The sequence below is a fragment of the Muntiacus reevesi genome, chromosome 2, assembly GCF_963930625.1.
Source record: "Muntiacus reevesi chromosome 2, mMunRee1.1, whole genome shotgun sequence".
Classification (NCBI taxonomy): Eukaryota; Metazoa; Chordata; class Mammalia; order Artiodactyla; family Cervidae; genus Muntiacus; species Muntiacus reevesi.
In genome coordinates, this window is record NC_089250.1 from 138,857,804 (window position 1) to 138,878,803 (window position 21,000).

At 38.1% G+C, this 21,000-nt stretch overlaps 1 protein-coding gene and 1 pseudogene across 4 annotated transcripts in view; both read left to right on the top strand.

Moving 5' to 3' along the window:
- LOC136158241 (cytochrome P450 2C19-like) overlaps positions 1-590 on the top strand; it is a 36,993-nt gene extending 36,403 nt beyond the window's left edge. For all 4 annotated transcript variants that reach the window (XM_065920025.1, XM_065920022.1, XM_065920023.1 and 1 more), the window contains one exon: positions 409-590. In XM_065920025.1, the coding sequence (XP_065776097.1) occupies positions 409-590 (182 nt within the window). The remainder of the gene's footprint in view (positions 1-408) is intronic.
- A 402-nt stretch (positions 591-992) lies between these two features.
- The window catches only part of LOC136157280 (cytochrome P450 2C9-like), a 33,323-nt pseudogene continuing 13,315 nt past the window's right edge, over positions 993-21,000 (top strand).

Here is a 21,000-nt window from a genome sequence, read left to right on the forward strand (position 1 = left end):
AAGAGTAGGTATACTTAGAGCAGAGAACAGAGGCTGTGAAGAATGAAAAGAAACATGTGGGACTACTAGACTAGGATCAGAAAATAGAGTCAATATACGTGAGTTTCTAGAAAAAGATGGGTAGAAATTTGAAAATATGAAATTGCAGTTATAATGCATGAATAATTTAATCAAGTGCTTGGAATAGTCAGTAAATATTTCTTGATGAATGATATTTTATCAAGGAATGATATTTGTTATGATAAGATGTTAGGTGGATAGCATATGTGTTCACCCTTTTCCCATCTGTCCATCCAGCCATTCCATCCATCCATTCAAACTTTCATCAAATGGATACTACAGAGTCTCTTTCTGATAGCCAGAAAGACAGAGTTCAAGGAGTATGTACCCTCTGTTTGTTGTTTCCAGGGAAACGGATTTGTGTGGGAGAGGGCCTGGCCCGCATGGAGCTGTTTTTATTCCTGACCACAATTTTACAAAAATTTACCTTGAAATCTGTGGTTGACCCAAAGGACCTCGACACCACCCCACTTGTCAATGGGTTACTTTCTGTGCCACCTTTTTACCAGCTCTGTTTCATTCCTGTGTGAGGAATGTTAGATCCCCTGATTTCTTCAGTGATGTTGTCTTCAACTCCCTCTCATCTGCGGCATCGTTCACCTGCTTCCCATCATCTTTTCTGAGAGTGCCTGCTCTGACCTCTCCTCATTTATTGTGTAATTTCACTGCAGAAATGTATCTGCTGTTCTTCATACTCTGTAACATCCATATGGCCATCCAGATATGCAAATAATTATATAATATTGAGTAGTTCTATATGCATAGTACTATGCGCTCCATACAATATAGAACAAGATGATTACTGTGTGTACAATACAGAGCTATTTCTGCTATGCATATTCCTAATAAAACACATAATTTGATAAGCCAGCTCTCAAGCTTTCCTTCTTTTATGCATATTGCACATAAGGGAGGAAAGAAAGAAGGCAAAGATGTCCTGTGGTCCTCATATGCACAGAGGACAGAGGTAATAAGAGTAGAAAAGCTCCCTGGGCTGAATCTGAAGGTGGAGGAATTGTTTTCAGAAGCAGTTTCATCCCTGTAGGAAATATTGAGATCAGAGATTGTTGTCGTTTAATCGCTCAGCCATTTCCAACTCTGCTACGATCCCATAGCCTGTCGCCCACCAGGCTCCTCTGTCCATGGGATTTCTCAGGCCAGAATTCTGGAGTGGGTTGCCCTGCCTTCCTCCAGGGGATCTTCCCAACCCAGAGATTGAACCTACACCTTTTAGGACCCCTCATTGGCAGGCAGATTCTTTACTGTTAGCACTATCTGGGAAGCCTGTTCAATGTGTACTAAGAACTCTAAAACTCAACAACCAGAAATACAACAAGCCCATTTTAAAAATGGGCAAATTACTTCCCAGGTGGTCCACTGGTTGAGATTCTGAGTTTCCACCTGAGGGGGTAAGAGTCTGATCCCTGGTTGGGTATGTAGCACAGTGCAGTCAGAAGGAAAAAGAGCTAGTGATCTGAATGGATACCTCACCAAAGTAGATATATACATGGCAAATAAGCATGTGGAAATGCTCAACATGACATATCACTAGGGACTTGCAAACAATAACAGCAGTGAGATACCATTACACCCAGATAACAATTAGTAAAATCCAAATCACTGACAAAACCAAATATTGGTGATAACGTGAAAGCAACAAGGACTATTATTGTTGTGTACAATTTTGCATGGTACAGTCACTTTGGAAGTCAGTTGATAGTTTTTACAAAACTAAATATATGATTATGAAATGATCCAGCAATCACACTGCTTGGTATTAACGCAATGAGTTGAAAACTTCTGTCCACATAAAAACCCTCACATGAATTTTCGTAGTTACTTTATTTATAATTGCCAAAACCTAGAAGCTACCAAGAATCCTTCAGTAGGTAAATGCATAAACTGCAGCACTGTTTACATTTACCTACTTCAGTAGGTAAATGCATAAACTGTTCAAATAATTGAACATTATTTTGTTATTAGAAATGAGCTGACAAACCATGAAAACTCATGGAAAAACCTTATGAGAATTACTTCGTGAGAGAAACCATCTGAAGACTACATGTTATGATTTCAACCATACAACATTCTGAAAAAGGCAAAATTATGGAGACAGTGAAAAAAATCAGTGCTTGCCAGGAGTTTGGTAGGAGGGAAGAATGAAGAAGTGAATCACAGATTTTTAGGGTAATGGAACTATTCTGTTTGATACTACAATGATCTATTCAAGTTATTATGGTTTTGCCAAAAAACATAGAACACAACGCAGAAGATGAAACTTTTAGAAACCATGGACTTTGGTTGATGATGCTGTGTCAGTTCATTGAGTGAAACAAATATATCACACTGGTGAAGGCTGCTGATAGGAGAGGTTTTGGGGTATGGTAATGGACATGTGGGAATTGTATACATTTCACCTAGTTTGGGTGAGAACCTAAAACTTCTCTAAAAATAGCTTCTAGTATTTAAAAGAAAAAATCCAACTCTACTTCACAACTCTTGTCAAGGCAAGGTGCATTCATCTATGGTTGTGCAGACTTTAATGCTGATGCCCTTCTGATCATTTGGACATCAATTGGAATTTCAGTTGATGTGCGATATCACTAAATTGAGAATGAAAAATGCAAATTCTCAGATAAGTTCTGGTATTAATGAATTGATGAAACTTTAATTTCATGATTGCAGTCACCATCTGTAGTTCACTTGAAAAAATTTAAGATCAGGTGAGTTGATCACAGAGCTCCAATTATTTGTCATTCTTTCATACCATAAGAAGAATCACCATTCATAAACCCTAGCAAGAAGAAGGAGGTACAGAGCAAGACACTCCTTTCTCAAAGAATAAAATAGTTGTTAAAGAAGAATGACTGAGCTTGTTTTATTCAAAATAAACTGATTTAGCTCTGTCAGAGTTAGAGCCATTTGAGCTAGGCAACAAATCAGTGCTTAGGTTTGTGCTGATTACAGTGGTCATGGAGACCTAGGTTCACTCAGCTCAAAAGATTACAAAACCAAACTTTTCTGACCTCCAATTAAATAAACAGGTTCTATAATTATTAACTATATTAACATTTACTTTGAAAGCCACTGGTTAGGGTACATTATGAACCCTAATGGTACACTAAATACCTGTGTACCTAGTTGCACTGAATGTTTTGCTGGAAGGAAAAGTCCAAGACCAAGTATGTGGGTTCCAGTGTGAACCCTTATACCTGTGGTCTGTATGTCCTTGCCTTAAGTACTGACTCTCAGAGAACCTGTCTCTTCACACTTAAGTTGAGAGCAGTTTACATTAGGCAAAGTTATTTGAGAAAGTCTGAAGAGATATGATGGTATGGAAATTGTGTGAATTGTCAATCTCCCAAAAATATCAGGGGTAAAACATTTTTTAACAGGGGCCTTGACAAAACTTAATTTTTCCTTAAGAGCTTAGAAACAATTGGACTAAAATTTGGGCTTCCCTCATAGCTCAGCTTCCTGGAGAAGGAGATAGCAACCCACTCCAGTATTCTTGCCTGGAGAATCCCATGGACAGAGGAGCCTGGCAGGCTACAGTCCACGGGATCGCAAGAGTCAGACACAACTTAGCGACTAGACCACCACCACTATAGCTCAGTTGGTTAATCATTTGCCTGCAATGCAGGAGACCTGGGCTAGATTCCTGGGTTGGGAAGATCCCCTGGAGAGGGAAATGGCAAACCACTCCACTATTCTTGCCTGGAAAATCCCATGGACGGAGGAGCCTGGCAGACTACAGTCCACAGAATCGCAAGAGTCCGACACAACTTAGCGACTAAACCACCATGTTGACATTTGTACATATTTTCATTTGTGCAGACTTTTTCACTAGTGATCTAGTGATTATGTCTTTCCAGGGATACTTAGATCTTCATGACCAGTACATGTCCTCTGTGTTTAGCTGTGTGTACTGTGGTGCTTCTGGCTGTGGGTGCATTTAATGAAGTCCCAGCCTTCTCTCCTGTACTGAATCTTCAACTGTTGCTCTTTCTATAATTTCACTTCCCTGGTGTGCATCCTTCAGCCCATCATTTCTGAAAATGACAGACTAAAAAGCGACAGAAGAAGCTATGTCTCAAAGTGACTGAGAGGTGGGGAAAGACATGGTATCTCAAACTTTCCCAATAAATTATTTTTCAGTTACACTGATATTTTCAGATTGTGTCTTTATCAGTTAAACTGATGAAATTTTAACTCTTCAGTGATGGAAAGGGAAACCATGTATTTTTTTTCTTCTTTTATTGTAATATAGTTGATTTACAATATTATATTAGTTTCAGATATACAACATAGTGATTCAATATTTTATGTATTATACTTTCTTTAAAGTTATTACAAAATAACGACTTCATTTTCCCATGTTGTATAATATATCCATGTTGCTTATTTATTCTATACATAAAAGTTTGTTTCATAATCCCATCCCCTGTGATGCCCCTCTCTATTTGTTTCTCTCTACTGGTGACTACTAGTTTGTTCTCTACATCTGTGAGTCTGTTTTGTTACATACATTCATCTTATTTTTCAGATTTCACATGTGTGTTGACATAAAATATTTGCCTTTCTCTTTCAGACTTTACTCACTAAGCATAATGCTCTCTAAGTTCACTAATGTTGTTGCAAATGGAAAAATTTCATTCTTTTTTATGGCTGAGTAATATTTCAAAGCATATGTGTATACCAACTATTTTTTTTAATCCTTTTATCTGTTGATGTTCACTTATTCAGGCATCTCCATTTGCAGCTCTCAAAAGTCAATCGCCCTTCATATTTCAGTTTGAAGCCCATTGAGGTCTTGCATGGGTATGAAGCAGTGAAAGAAGCCTGAATTGATCTGGGAGAGCAGTTTTCTGGAAGAGGCATTTTGCCTTTGGCTGAAAGATCTAATGAAGGACTTAGTAGGTGTGCATGTGTGTGTGTTCAGCATTGGTTCACCCACGGCTGGCTGTGGAGAGGATGGAAGAGAGGAATTTGAAGAACCCCCAAACATACCTTGTTTCATCTCTAAGGCTGCTATGTGCGGCACAGCCTCCCTCCTAGTTTCTGTTTCCTCTCCTGGTAGGAATCATTTTCAGCAGTGGGAAGATATGGAAAGAGACCTGGCGTTTCTCTCTCCTGACCCTGTGGGATTTCGGGATGGAGAAGAGGAGTCTTGGGGATCAAATTCAAGAGGAAGCTGGTTGCTTTGTGGAGGAGTTGAGAAAAACCAATGGTGGGTGATGCTGTACTCTAACTCTGACCATAACGGACTACTCACTTCTCCAGTGACGTGCTTGGAAATATTATAGGAATGGCCATATCTTTGCCATGAATAGTGGTTGTCAGTCCTCAGATGGAGGGAATAGGGTGTGAAGCAAAGAACCAAGGGGGCTTTTATGTATCTATGCTTATTGTATATCTATGCTCCCAAGATTGCACATACTGTGTTGTTATAAAGGGTTATTTATTCATAGTCTCTCCTGGGCTTTATTTTAATAAAATCAGAAATCACCAAAAATAGTTTTGAGTCATTTCCTGAAGGGGAGAACAGTGGTTTTCCTATCTCACAAATATATTGTCTATTCCAGAGCATTTCACCTGGGAATACTTTTAATTGGACAGGGTGGGAATGATCTCCTCATATCCTTATGGAGCATGAAACAAGTGTCATCTGTATTCACTTAATTGAACTAAATTTATATGTTCAGCCTCACAGAGAAATTTACTTCCAGGACCCAGGCCTACAGTTCTGGCCTAAAGTTCTGCCATCTATGATTTCAGTCCATTAGGAATATCTTCATGCAATTCTCCTTAATCATGACTTCTCTGTTTAGGCAGCACTATTTAAAAATACCAGCATTGATTATGTGTTGTTACTCAACACTCACTATATTTATATTTTAAAAATATATGCTATGTCAAAATTCAGCAAAATACACAAAACCAAGTTATTAATACGAAATGTTTTTTTTAACTAGATTTCAACTTAATCAATACCTTTTTACGCTGTCTCCTCTAAGTGAAATTTGACACTATTTTCAGTTTGATAAAATTTGCTTCATCTTTATTGGATTTTGATAATAAATCTCTGGTAATTATTTACTTCCCACTACTGAGTTCATCACAATGACTCTGATAGGAGTTGCTAAATACACATGCTCCTTTTGTTCCATGCCCTACCATTTCTTTGAAACATTTAGAAATTTTTGTACTAAACAAACAAACAAAAAACACATGTTATCTAGCCTCTTAACATGTTGTTAAGTGTACATGATACTATTCTTAACTATAATCATGCTCTTGTACATCAGGCCTCTAGACTGTCATCCTGTATGGCTGATACTCTATTGAACTCTCCATTTCCTCTCCCCAAAGCCCTGCTAATCAGCATTCTACTTTGTGTTTCTATGAATCTGGCTTACTTTGGCTACTTCATGTAAGTGGAATCATACAACATTGGTCCTTTTGTGATCGACTTTTTTCACTTAGCAAAATGTGCTTATGGGTCATTCATATTGCAGCATGTGACAAGATTTCTTTCATGTTTATGGCTGAATAACGTTTCAGTCTTTGTATTTACACATTTTTAAATTCAATAATAATTGCGAGATCTTTAGGTTCTTTCCACATCTTGGCTATTGTGAACAATGCAAATATCTCTGAGATCCCGAATCATTCTTTTGGATAAAAACTCAGAGATGGAACTTCTGGGTAATAAAATAATTTTACTTTTAATTTTTTGAAGAAGCTCCATAATCAAAATATGAATGCAAGGACCAGTCCAACCACAGCATTGGTTATTGATAAGCTGAGGCCAGCACAGAAGTTAATGATTAGTGACGTTGAGCATCTTTTCAGATACCTGTTCACCAATCTTCTTTATTTTTTAAATGAACACGAATTAAAGATACTATTTATTTCATTAATGAGGAAATCAGTTACAATCAGCTGTAACAAGGTGTTCCAAGTGGTTCAAAGAACATGGATGGAAAAGTTCAAATTTATTTAGTGTAAAAGAATGTTGATGTGAATGTTTAAAGGAAGGCAAATTAGCTAGGGAAGTCACTGAATCTGAAAGAACAGAGTTTGTACGTCTATAGACAAGAATTATTTTGCATCACTATCTATTATTGAAAATTTAGAAAGCTGCACAATAGCTCCCATAAAATCCCAGAAAGGTGAAATATAGGCAATGAATAGTTTTCTGCTGAACTATACATAGTTCCTACACTGTAGCTGTAACTACACCTACATATCCAGTTTTTAAAAAATCAACTTCCTGAGTGAGTGTGGTCTGCATTCGATATTTTCTCCTAGTTTTATTGAGATATAATTGATATGGTGTAAGTTTAAGGTATACAATATGTTTATTTTATATACTCATATATGCAGATTACCACCTCCATATAGCCTTGTTTAACACCTCCACCAAGTCGCTTAATTACCCTTTCTTTAGAAAGCATATGAAATCTAATTTCTTGGCAACTTTCAGTAATGATTATGTTAACTGTAGCCATAATGCTGTGCATTAGATCTCCACGCTTGATTTATTTTCTAACTGGGAGTTTGTTCTCTTTAACCAACATCTCATTTCCCTGACCTCTTAGCCCCTGGTAATCACCCTTCTACTTTCTATAATTTAGGTGTTTTTTTTTTTTAGATTCCACATATATATTATATCCTATAGTATTTGCCTTGCCCCTTTGTCTTTTTTCACTCAGCATAATGTGCTCAAGATCCATTTGTGTTGTGAGAAATGCAAGGATTTCCTTCCTCTCATGGTTGGATAGTATTCCATTGCATCTATGGATGTATATACAGTTGACATTTGAACAACATGGATTTGAGCTCATGGGTTCACTTATATGTGGTTATTTTTCAATAAGTACTTGCTATAGTACTACATGACTCATGCTTGGTTGGATCCTGGAATGTGTAACTGCACATATGGTGGACCAACTCTAAAGTTATACATGGATTTGTCAATTGTATGGTGGGTCAGTGCCTCATCCTCATGTTGTTCAAGGGTCAACTCCCTGTGTGTGCATGTGTATATATATACATATATATATATATATATATGTTTTTTTTTTATTCAACGGTTGATGGACATTTAGTTTCCATATGTTGGGTACTGTGAATAATGCTGCAATAAACATGAAATATAGAAACCTCTATAATATCCTATTTTCATTTAATTCAGAAATATATCCAGAAGTAGGAATGCTGGATCATATGGTAGTCTTTTAAATATGTACAGCAACCTCCAGCCTATTTTACATAGTGACTGTACCAGTTTACATTCACACCAACAGTGCATCAGTTCAGTTTAGTTCAGTTGCTCAGTCGTGTCCGATTCTTTGCGACCCCATGAATTGCAGCATGCCAGGCCTCCCTGTCCATCACCAACTCCCGGAGTTTACTCAAACTCATGCCCATCGAGTTGGTGATGCCATCCAGCCATCTCATCCTCTGTCATCCCCTTCTCCTCCTGCCCCCAATCCCTCTCAGCATCAGGGTCTTTTCCAATGAGTTAACTCTTTGCATGAGGTGGCCAAAGTATTAGAGTTTCAGCTTCAGCATCAGTCCTTCCAATGAACACCAGGACTGATCTCATTTAGGATGGACTGGTTGGATCTCCTTGCAGTCCAAGGGACTCTCAAGAGTCTTCTCCAACAGTGCATGAGTGTTCTATTTTCTCCACATCACAGGCAACCCTTATCTTTTGACTTTTTGATGGTAGCCATTCTATCAATGGCTTCCCTACTAGCTCAAATGGTAAAAAATCTGCCTGCAATGCAGGAAACCTGTGTTAGATCCCTAGATCAGGAAGAGGCCCTGGAGAAGGGAATGACAATCCAGTCCATTATTCTTGCCTGGAGAATTTCATGGACAGAGGCTCCTGGCAATCTACAGTCCACAGGATCGCAAAGAGTCAGACACCTCTGAGCAACTAACACTTTGATCCTATCGACAACAAGCATTTTGTGATTTTGATCTGCATTTTCTTGACAACTGGTAATATTATATGCACTTGTTGGCCATTTGCGTGTCTTTTGGGGAAAATATCTATTCAGTTCCTCTGCCCATTTTTAATCAGGTTATTGTACTTTTTACTGAGTTGTATGTGTTCTCTACATAATTTGTCTATTAACCCTTTATAAGATGTATGGTTTGCAAATATTTTCTCACATTTTATAGGTTAGCTTTAATATTTATTTTGTTGTTCAGTAAGGCTTTTTTTCTTTGATGTAGTCCTATTTGTTTATTTTTACTTTTATTGCTTGTGCTTTTAGTGTCACATTTAGAAAGTCACTGATTTCGTTCATTCATTCAAGTAATATCTAGTAACTACTACATGACATTCAGATAAGAGGAATAAAGAGGGAATTAAAAAAAAAAAAAACTTGTTTCTTAGACCAATGTCAATGAATATTTTCTCTAAGATTTATTCTAGTAGTTTTATGGTTTCAGGTCTTACACTCAAGTCTTTAATCCACTTAAAGTTAACTTTTGTGAGTGGTAAAGATAGGGGTCTTGTTTCATTCTTTTGCATGTGAATTTGTAGTTTTCCTAACACTATTTATTGAAGAGACTATCCTTCTCCATTGAGTATTCTTGGCTCCCTGTCAAATATTAGTTGATAATATGTGTATGGTTTTATTGCTGGGCTCTGAATTCTGTTGCATTGGTTTATGTATTTGTTTTTATGTCAGTACAACATTCTTTTGATATCTTAGCTTTGTAATATGATTTGAAATCAGAAATTTTAATGTGTTCAGCATTTTTCATTCTTCTTGGAACTTCTTTGGGTATTTGGGGTCTTTTTGTAATTACATGTGGATTTTTAGAATTATTTTTTTATTTCTGTGAGAAATGCCATTAGAATTTGATAGAATTACAATGACTCTACAGACTGCTTTGGATATTATGGACATAATAATAATATTAATACTTTTGATTCATGGACACTAAATAGCTTTTCATTTATTCATGCCTTATTTAATTATTTTCATCAGTGTTTGTGAGAGATCAGTATACAGCACTTTTGTTTCATTGGTTAAATTTATTCCTAAGTATTTTATCATTTTATTGTGAGAAAATGGGATTATTTTCTTTGTTTCTTTTCCAGCAAATATTTTTTATGTTGACTTCATAGCCTGCAACTTTACTGAATTCACTGATTAGTTCTAACAGTTTTTAGTAGGATCTTTAGGGTTTTCCATATATAAGATCATAGCATGTGCAAGCAGACTTTTTTGCTTCTTCCTTTTCCTTTGTGTGTGCATGAGTGCTCAGTCATGTCTAACTCTACAACCCTAGGGTCTGTAGCCCATCAATCTTTTCTGTCCATGTTATTTTCCAAGCAAGAATACTGGAGTGAGTTGCCACTGAGAGATTCTGGGGCTAGGATTCCAGTACTATGTTGAATAGGAGTGGTAAGAGTGGGCATTCTTATTGTTCCTGATCCTAGACGAAAAGCTTTCAATCTGTCACCTTTGAGTACAATGTTAGCTGTGGGGTTGTCATAGATCGCTTTACTGTGTTGAATAAAGTAATATAGAAGTGTTTTTATCCTGAAATTTTGTATTTGTTTAGTTGCTCATTCGTGTCCAACTCTTTGCAAACTCATGGACTACAGCATGCCAGGTTTCTCTGTCTTTCACTATCTCTCAGAGTTTGCTCAAAGTCATGTCCATTGAGTCAATGATGCCATCCAGCCATCTTATCCTCTGTTGTCCGCTTCTCCTCCTGCCCTCAATCCTTACCAGCATCAGGGTCTTTTCCAATGAGTAAGCTCTTCACATTACATGGCCCAAGTATAGGAACTTCAGCATCAGTCCTGCCAATGAATATTCAAGGTTGATTTTCTCTAGGGTCAACTGGTTTGATCTCCTTGCTGTCCAAGGGACCCTCAAGAGTCTTTTCCCAGCACCACAGTTCAAAAGCATCAATTTTTCGGCGCTCAGTCTTCTTTTTGGTTCAACTCTGACATCTGTACGTGACTACTTTAAAAACCATAGCTTTCACTATACGGACCTTGGTGGGCAAAATGATGTCTCCTGTTTTTAACACACCATCTAAGTTGGTCATAGCTTTTCTTCCAAAGAGCAAGAGTCTTTTAATTTCATGGCCACAGTCACCATCCACAGTGATTTGAGAGCCCAAGAAAATAAAATCTGTCACTGTTTCCATTTTTTCCTCATCTATTTGACATGAAGTGATGGGACTGGATACCATGATCTTAGTTTATTGAATGTTGAGTTTTGAGCCAGCTTTTTCACTCTCCTGCTTGTTTCGCCTTCATCAAGAGGAACCTCTTCACTCTCTGCCATAAGGGTGATGTCATATGCATATCTGAGGTTGTTGATATTTCTGCCAGCAATCTTGATTCCAGCTCATGATTCATCCAGCCCAACATTTCACATGATGTACTCGGCATATAATTTAAATAAGCAGGGTGACAATATACAGTCTTAACCTACTCCTTTCCCAGTTTTAAACCATTCCATTGTTGCATGTCTTATTTTGTTGCTTTTTGACCTGAATACAGGTTTTGCAGGAGGCAGCATAGGTGGTCTAGTATTCCCATCTCTTTAAGAATTTTCAAGTTTGTTGTGATCCACACAGTCAGATTTTCATATGGTCAATGAAGCAGAAGTAGGTGTTTTTCTGGAATCATCTTGCTTTTGCTATGATTCAATGGATGTTGGCAATTTGACCTCTGGTTTCTCTGCCTTTTCTAAACCCAACTTGTACCTCTGGAAGTTCTTGATTCAGTGCTGTTGAGACCTATCTTGAAGAATTTTGACAACCTATCTTGAAGAATTACTTTGACAACACATGAAATTAGGGCAATTGTGCAGTAGTTTGAATATTCTTTGGCATTGCCCTTCTTTGGGACTAGAATGAAAACTGACCTTTTCCAGTCCTGTGGCCACTGCTGAGTTTTCCAAAATTGCTGGCATATTGAGTGCAGCACTTTAACAGCATCAACTTTTAGCGTTTGAAATAACTCAGCTGGAATTCCATCACCCCCACTAGCTTTGTTGATAGTAATGCTTCTTAAGACCCACTTAACTTTGCATTCCAGGATGTCTGACTCTAGGTGAGTGATCACACCATCATGGTTATCTGGGTCATTAAGACCTTTTTTGTACAGTTCTGTAGATTCTTGCCACGTCTTCTTAACCATTCTGCTTCTCTTAGGTCCTCACCATTTCTGTCTTTATTGTGCCCATCTTTGCATGAAATGTTGTTTTGGTATCTCTAGTTTTCTTGAAGAGATCTCTAATCTTTCCCATTAGATTGTTTTCCTCTACCTCTTTGTATTGTTCACTGAAGAAGGTTTTCTCATCTCTCCTTGCTATTCTTTGGAACTCTGCATTCAGTTGAATGAAATTTGATATTTGTCAAATACTTTTTCTACATCTGTTGATATGATTAATTTTCATTTTTATAACATGGTATATTGCACTTATTAATTTGCACATGTTCAAAAGAACTTTAGAAGGTGTGGCAATGTTTTTCTAATACTTAAATATTTTTAGAATTCACCAATGAAACCATCTGATTCTGAGCTTTTTTTGTTGTTGGGTTTTGACTACTGATTTGACAACCTTATCACTTTTGGTTTGTCAGATTTTCTGTCCATTCATAAATCAGTCCTAACTGGTTGTCTCTTTCTAGAAATATGTCCGCTTCTTCTATGCTATACATTTTGTTGATGTATAATTACTCATAGTAATCTCTTCAACTTTTTTGTATTTCTGCGGCATCACAGAAATGATATCAGTATCAGTTGTATTGTCTCCTCTTCGTTTCTGATTTTATTTATTTGAGTTTTCTCTTTTCTTCATAGATAATCTAGGTAAAGGTTTGTTAACCTCTTTTAACTTCTATATTAGAAGTAATGGTGGTTTATACACCACCTTCACATTAGTATGGCATTCTTGATTAGTCTGTATATTTACATATATCAACAAGTTGTATACTTTTGTATGCTTTTGTGTTACTGTTCAATGTCCTATTGTTTGAACTTTAAGGACACCTTTTAGCATTTCTTGTAAGACATGTCTAGTGGTGATAAACATCTTCAGCTTTTGTTTATCCCTTTTTTTTTTTTTTTTGAGAATTGCTTACCAGATATAGTATATTTGATTGGCAAATTTTTTCTTTCTTTTCTTTGAATTTATCATCCCACTCATTTCTCTCCTGCAACATCTCTGCTTAGAAATCTGTTGTTATTGTATGATGCTTTTGTTGTAAGTGACAAGTCACTTTTTTTCTTGCTGTTAACCATAATTCTCTCTTTATCTTTGACTTTTGACACTTTGATTTTCATATATCTCAGTTTAGATTTCTTTTGTTCATAGTTAGAGTGTGTTGGTCTTCTAGAATCAGGATATCAGTTTTCCCCTTGATATGGAAAGTTTTTTGCCAGTACTTCTTCAAATAAGCTTTATGTCCTCTCTCTCTTTCCACATAATGAGCATGTTGGTAGAATTATTGGTGTCCCATAAGTCCCTTAGGCTTTCTCCACTTTTTTTCATGTTTTTCTTTTAGTTCTTCTGATTGAATAACACCAGATGACCTATTTGAGTATATTTTTAGGTGATTTATTGTGTTCTTTAACCCAAGAAATTTTAGCTGCTGGCTCTTTTTTATGTGTCCTACCTCTTTGTTAACAATTTTGTTTTGTTCATGGATCATCTTAACCTTATGGAGTATCTTTATTGCATTTAAAAAAATTCTTTGTTCATGTCAGTGATATTCTCCATTTCTTTAAGACCAATTTCTGTAGATTTACTTTCTACCTTTATTTGAGCCATGTTTTCTGCCTGTTTTTGTGCTTTATGACTTTGTGTTGGGATTCAGGATTTTGAAAAAACTGCCACCTCTCCCAGTCTTTGTGGGTCAACCTAATATAAAGCAAAACACCAGGAATCATGGTCAGGGCCTCTGGAGGCCTCTGAAGCATTGTTTTTTTGTTGTTGTTGTTGATGCTGCTTCTCTGGACTTTCACAATTAAGGATGCTTACCAATTTAATTTCAGGTAATCTCTTGTTCCCTTTGTTGTCTGTCTGCAGCACTGTGATTTCTCTAGTTCAACAGAAGCAAACTTTCCCTTATCTTTCTTTCCCTTATCTCAATGACATCTAAAGATTGCATGCTCCCCCTTACTGCCCTGAATCATATGTGACAGGTACTATTCCCTTGTGTAGCCCTCCAAAAGATCAGAGCACCAGATGCAAGCTTTGCTCCTCTCCCACCCCCTTCAAACAAAAACCTGAAGTGGTTTAACTTCTCTAGATTCTGCCAAGCCACGCTGGCCCTAACAAACTAGTGTCCTCACTTTCCTTTATCCTCAGTGCTCCCAGACATCTGTACTGTGGTAGTTCTGAGAGCTTTCTAAGTGAGGTAAGAAAGAAAAACATTTCTTCAAGCAGCCACTGAAAAGCTGGTTTTTTTTTTTTTTTTTTTTTTTGATGCATGCTTCATCCTTCTTTTTCCTGCATGGCTCTTCTTAGCTGTGTACTCACATATAGTACTGTAACTACTTAAATGAGTTCTGAAAATATCAAATTGTTTTAGCTCATTCATCATCATTAAATTAGTGTTTCTTGGGAAGATAAGGGCTGGGGCTTTCCATTTCACCATCTTCCTGGTGTCACTCTGTCAGTAGTTTTGTTTTTGTTTGTTTGTTTGAATATTTATCTGTTTGGTTGGGGCGGCTCTTAGTTTTGGCTTGCGGTATCTTTCATTGTGGTGCACAGATTCTCTAGTTGTGTCACACAAGCTTAGCTGCTCCACAGCATGTGGGATCTTAGTTCCTGATTGAGAGCAAACCCACATCCCCTGCATTGCAAAGTGGATTCTTAACCACTTAACCACTAGGGAAATCTCTTATTTTTCATTCAAGTAGTTCTTAATTACTTCTTTAGATGTGAATTTCTTTATCTCTCTCTGTATAACAAATTTTCATTGATCATTTGATGGCAGCAATTTTATTTTATAGATCTCCTACCAAAAAAGAAAACTTTTCCTCTATGTAGTTTCTTTACTGGAAACATGATAATGTTGATTTAGATGATAATTTAAAATTTATTGAAATGTGCTGTTCTGTTGATGGCTGCATAGAATATTTCAAATGTTTGCATAGGGCAGTTTTGCCAAAATAAATTAATTTTTGACCCTCAATGGAAAAAAATTAACTTTTAATTCCTAAGGAGAGAATTTTTTAACATTGAAAGTAAAAAAAAAAAAAAATCATCAATTTACCTTTTTGTTTCAGTTACCTGAGATGTATGTTCAAAATAAAAATTTTACATTTTATTCATATTTTAGAAAGGTAAACCATCGTATAGAAATTGTTTACTCGTATTAGTTTTTCTTCTCATGCATCATGGTTATTTGCTGCTTTTAAAAATCTGTTCCTTCAGATACATGAGTTCACCCACAGTCTCTCTGTTTAGCTTCCCTGTTGATTCTAGAGATGATTTTTTCAACTATTCATTATATAAAAAGCATTTTGCAGTCCCTAACTATTTTATTTCTTTTTTTTATCAGTGTTTAATTTTCTACAGGCTTTGCAAACAGGTAATATTCAGCCCTGATAAATCTAAGTTATTATTAATAAATGACATAAAAATAGCCTTTGAAAGTGTTTTGCTTTTTTCCCTTCAACTTAACAGGCACCTTGGGTGAAAAGGATACAGGTAAAGGCAGTGGACAGGAAATAATTTTTTTTTCCCTCAAAAACTGTTATGAGCTAACTAGAGTGATGTGATCTACTTAGGTTAAGGTAAAAGTGATGTGCTGATTTTGTGCATGTGGAATACTTTGTTGTTAAGGGTTTTAGTAGGTAAAATGTTGTGTTAAAGCTTCTAAATTTAGTTTTATCTCAAAGACAAAATGTTTCGTGTGTATCTTTTAATGAGGTATTAAATTGTTTATTATTCTTTAAGGTTGGCCTGTGATCCCACTTTCATTCTGGGCTGTGCTCCCTGCAATGTGATCTGATCCATTATTTTCTAGAACCATTTTGATTATAAAGATCAGATTTTTCCAAATCTAATGGAAAGATTGAATGAAAACATGAGGATTCAGGGCTCTCCATGGGTTCAGGTGAGCTCAGGGTCCTTTCTTCTTGAGAAATCATTTCTGCTCTTTTCTCCATGAGGTTCAGATCTCTCTATACACCAAGCCATGAGCTGTGAGGTGAATGTGTGAGCAGCACAGTCCTGCCCAGAGCTTGGCATCATGAAGTGTTCATCTGGGGACAATGGCAGAGCCCGATGTGATAGACAGGCAGATGCAGGCCCAGAATTGTTGTTGTTGTTCCCTCACTAAGTCATGTCCAACTCTTTGCAAGCCCATGGACTACAGCACACCAGGCTCCTCTGTCCTTCACTGTCTCCCAGGGCTTGCTCAAATTCATGATCATTGAGTTGGTGATGTTAACTAACCATCTCAAACTCTGCCTCCCCCTTCTCCTTTTGCCTTCAAGCTTTCCCAGCATCAGGGTCTTTTACAATGAGTTGACTCTGCATCAGATACCCAACATATTGGAACTTCAGGTTCAGCATCAGTCTTTCTGTTGAATATTCAGGGTTGATTTCCCTTAGGATTGACTGCTTTGTTATCCTTGCAGTCAAGGGACCCTCAAGAGTTTTCTCTAACACCACAATTCCAAAGCACACTGTTCAGTGGGTTTTTTTTGTTGTTGTTGTTTTGTTTTGTTTTAACCAATTTCCAAAACCCAATTCCCATAAACTACAAAAGTGACATCCTTGAAGCATGCCCACAGCAGTAGGACTTCCAGGCCTTTCTGGGAAGGCTTCCATTGCCCACAAGTCTTATTACCCAGTCACCACTCATTGGTTCTTTGTCACATCAGTTGACAGAAATATCTGTGTTTGGCAAGGAAGAGAATGTCTCCTTCAAGGGGGAGAGTGCTGCTCAGGGTCCCTGACTAGGACAGGAGTTTTTGATACTTCAGTTGGCATTCTAACTGACAAGGTAATTGCTTTGAGGATGACAAAATGATTGTGTTTTTTTTTGTGTGTGTGTGTGTGAAGGAACCATAAACAAACATTGCAGGTGTACCCTCTACTTTGCTGACACCTTCTGCCTCTGTCTAAACGACAATGGTGTGGTATTACAGAAGTCACTTAATTGCTCTGCTGCCCAATTACTTTATCTATAAGATGTTGAGTTGTGTTTCATAGTTCTTAGGATGCTTTCAGTCTTAAAATAACTGATCTTATGTTTGAGTCTATGAGACAGCGGTCGAAACATCAGGGACCAGCTCTGGCTTGCATATCAGGTTGTCCAAACTCTCCTAACCTCTATTGTCATCTGCAAAATATGAGTCAGTTTTTCATGCTATTCCATATTTCATGATTGTAGAGAAGAATTGATGTAAGAAAATGAGATCATTTTTGTAATGATAATTTTATTTTATAAAAATGTTGTATGAGTATAGGAAGTGATTATCATCTTTAATCCCTGGTCAGTATATTCTCCCTCATGGAGACATCTATCAGCATGGAAAATTAAGTATCTATAAAGTAAGAATTCTCCTTAATACACAGACTGTATTATATTAATATTTATATTACCATTTCTGACCAGAGCTTGGCATAGGGTATGCAAGTATTCATAGGGGTTCTTTATTTAATAAACTATTTTCCTCTCTTCTAGGTCTGCAATAATTTCCCTATGCTCGTTGATTATTTCCCAGGGAGTCAAAACAAAGAACTTAAAAATATTGCCAATTTAAGAAGTTATATTTTGAAAAACACAAGTGAACATCAAATATCCTGGGACATTAACAACCCTCAGGACTTTATTGATTGTTTCCTCATAAGAATGGATCAGGTTCAGTTATCTGGTTGATTGTACATCCTCTCATTCATTGAATAGTTCTGTATTTACCAGGGTTATTTTCATGGTTGGGCAAGCAAAGTTATCAATCAGTTTAAGTACCTATTGTGTGCATGAATATACAATGAGTATAATGGAAGACATAATATTTGATTCTTATATAAGTGAAAAAATTGATCCTGCTCATTGGGGACAAAGAATCTCTCCAAGGAGAGACTGAATGACACCTCATATGAAATGCAAACAATTATAAGCAATTTAGTAAGTCACAAGACTTACTCTGAGCAACTTTCAAATATACAATATATATGAACTGTAGTCATCATGCTCAGGAATTATTTGGACTTCCCTGGTTGGTGGATCAGATGGTAAAGAATCTGCCTGCAATGCGGGAGACCCAGGTTTGATCCCTGAGTCAAGAAGATCCCCTGGAGAAGGACATAGCAACACACTCTAGTATTCTTGCCTGGAGAATCCCATGGACAGAGGAGCCTTGTGGGTTGCAATCCATAGGGTCAGAAAGAGTCAGACACAACTGAAGCAACTCGAGGGGTAGTCCTAAGATGGCAGGGGAATAGGACTGGGAGACCACTTTCTCTCCCACAAATTCATCAAAAAATCATTTGAACGCTGAGCAAATTCCACAAAACAACTTCTGAACGCTGGCAGAGGACACCAGGCACCCAGAAAGGCAGCCCATAATCTTCAAATGGAGGTAGGGAAAAATATAAAAGATAAAAAGAGAGGCAAAAGAGTTAGGGATGGAGATCCATCCCAGGGAGGGAGTCATGAAGGAGGAGAAGTTTCCAAATACCAGGAAACCCTCTCACCAGTGGGTCTGTGGGGGAATTTTGGAATCTCAGAGGGCAACATAACAGGGAGAAAAACAAAACAAAACAAAACACCCACAGATTACGCGCCTAACCTCAACTACCATTGGAGAAGTAGCCCAGATGCTCCTGTCCATCAGAAGCCACAGGGGCCTGAACAGGGAGGTGCAGGCTGCATGCTTAGGGTAAGGACCGGGCCTGAATGCCCTGAGGATACTCGGAGGGAGCTAACGTGAGATAGCAACCCAAGCTGTAGGATAGCCAGAAAGGGGGGAAAAGAGAGAGAGAGAGAGAGAGAGAAAACTTTCCTACAAAAAGCTATAAGGCACAACTTGGCCGGCTCACAGAAAAAGGATTGAGTGAAAACCAGAGGAGGGCTAGCTGGCTGTGGACTGGTCCCTGCCCCCACCAGAGGCAGAGAGACAGGCGGGAGACAGCCAGAGCCAGAAGGCAAGGGGCAATCTCAGCCCCAGAGAGGGCATCCTCCACCAAACTGTGAGCAGGCTCCCAGTTGCTAACCAAGTTTTCCTGGGATCCTGGATGGTTGACATCTGCCAGGAGGTTCGCAGGCAGAGATCAGTGCACTAGAGGAGACATGCAGCACACCTGAGATGGCGCTCCTGATGCGCACCCAGGAAACTGAGGGGCTGGGACCAGGGCGGTGATAAGACACAGTGCCCACCTGGGGAGACTGCGCTTGCCAAGCACCTGGCCGCCTGAGCTGCTTGGACCTGGGAAGGGCATAAAACGCAGGCCCAACTGAATCTGTGCCTCTGTGGAGTACCCAAGAACCTGAGCCTGAGCGTCTTAGACGTGGGAAAGACACGCAACCCAGGGCCCGCTTTGGACAGTTCCCCTGCAGAGCAACCTGGAGCCTGAGCTGTGTAGACCAGGAAAGCGCACACGCCGTGAGTGGGGGGAGACCCAGTGTGGCCCAGACACTGCTTGTTTGCAGTGTTCCTCCCTCCCCACACCACAACTGAAGAAGTGAGCCTAAATAAATGACCACATTCTCCCCCGTGTGTCATGGCAGTAATTAGACACTGAAGAGACTTGTGAAGAGACACAGAGGAAGCCAAAATAAACAAAGAACAGGGAACTGCTTTGGATGTGACAGGTGAAACAGATTAAAACCCTGTAGTTAGCACTGGCTACATTGGAAGGGGCCTATAGACCTTGAGAAGAAGTATAAGCTGGAACAAGGAACTATCTGAAACTGAACTGACCCCACACTGCATTCAACAGCTCCAGAGAAATTGCTAGATACATTTTACTATTATCATTTTTTTATTAAAATTTTTTTTAATTTTTAAGTTCTTTAGTATTCCTTTAATTTTCCTTTTTATAACCTACTATTATCTGCAAAAAGACCACATTTTTAAAGCATATTTCAGACATACATATTATAATTTTTGTGATTTTGTTTTGTTTTTTTAATATTGCATTTTTTACAGTCTAACCTCTACTCTAGATTTTTAATCTTTGCTTTTTGGCATTTGTTATCAATTTTATACCATTAAGAATCCAATCTTCAGTACCCATTTTTACTTAGGAGTGTGATTACTGGCTTGATTGCTCTCTCCCACTTTTGCCCCTCCTTCTTCTCCTTCAGGTCACCTCTATCTCCTCCCTCCCCCTTCTCTTCTCTACTTAACTCTGTGGATCTCTCCAGCTGTGTAGAATACTTAGGAACTGATTACTGGATAGATCTGTCTGTCTCCTTTTGACTCCCTCTCTTCTCCTACTGGTCACCTCTATCTCCTTCTTCCCTATCCCCTTCCCTATGTAACTCCGTGAACCCCTCTGAGTGTTCCAGACTGTGGAGAGCACATAGGGAATTGATTACTGGCCAGATTGCTCTCTCCTCTTTTGACTCCTCCTCTTCTCCTCCTGGTCACCTCTATCTCCCTCCTCCCTCTTCTCTTCTCCACGTAACCCTGCGAACCTCTCTGGGTGTCCCTCACTGTGGAGAATCCTTTCTCCATTAACCTAGATGTTTTATCATCAGTACAGTATGGATAGAGAAGTCTTGAGGCTACTGTAAGAATAAGACTGAAAGTCAGAGGCAGGAGGCTTAAATCCAAAACTTGAAAACACCAGAAAACTCCTGACTCCAGGAAACATTAATTGACAAAACTCATCCAAAAGCCTCCATACCTACACTGAAATCAAGCTTCACCCAAGGGCCAACAAGTTCAAGAGCAAGATATACCAAACTAATTCC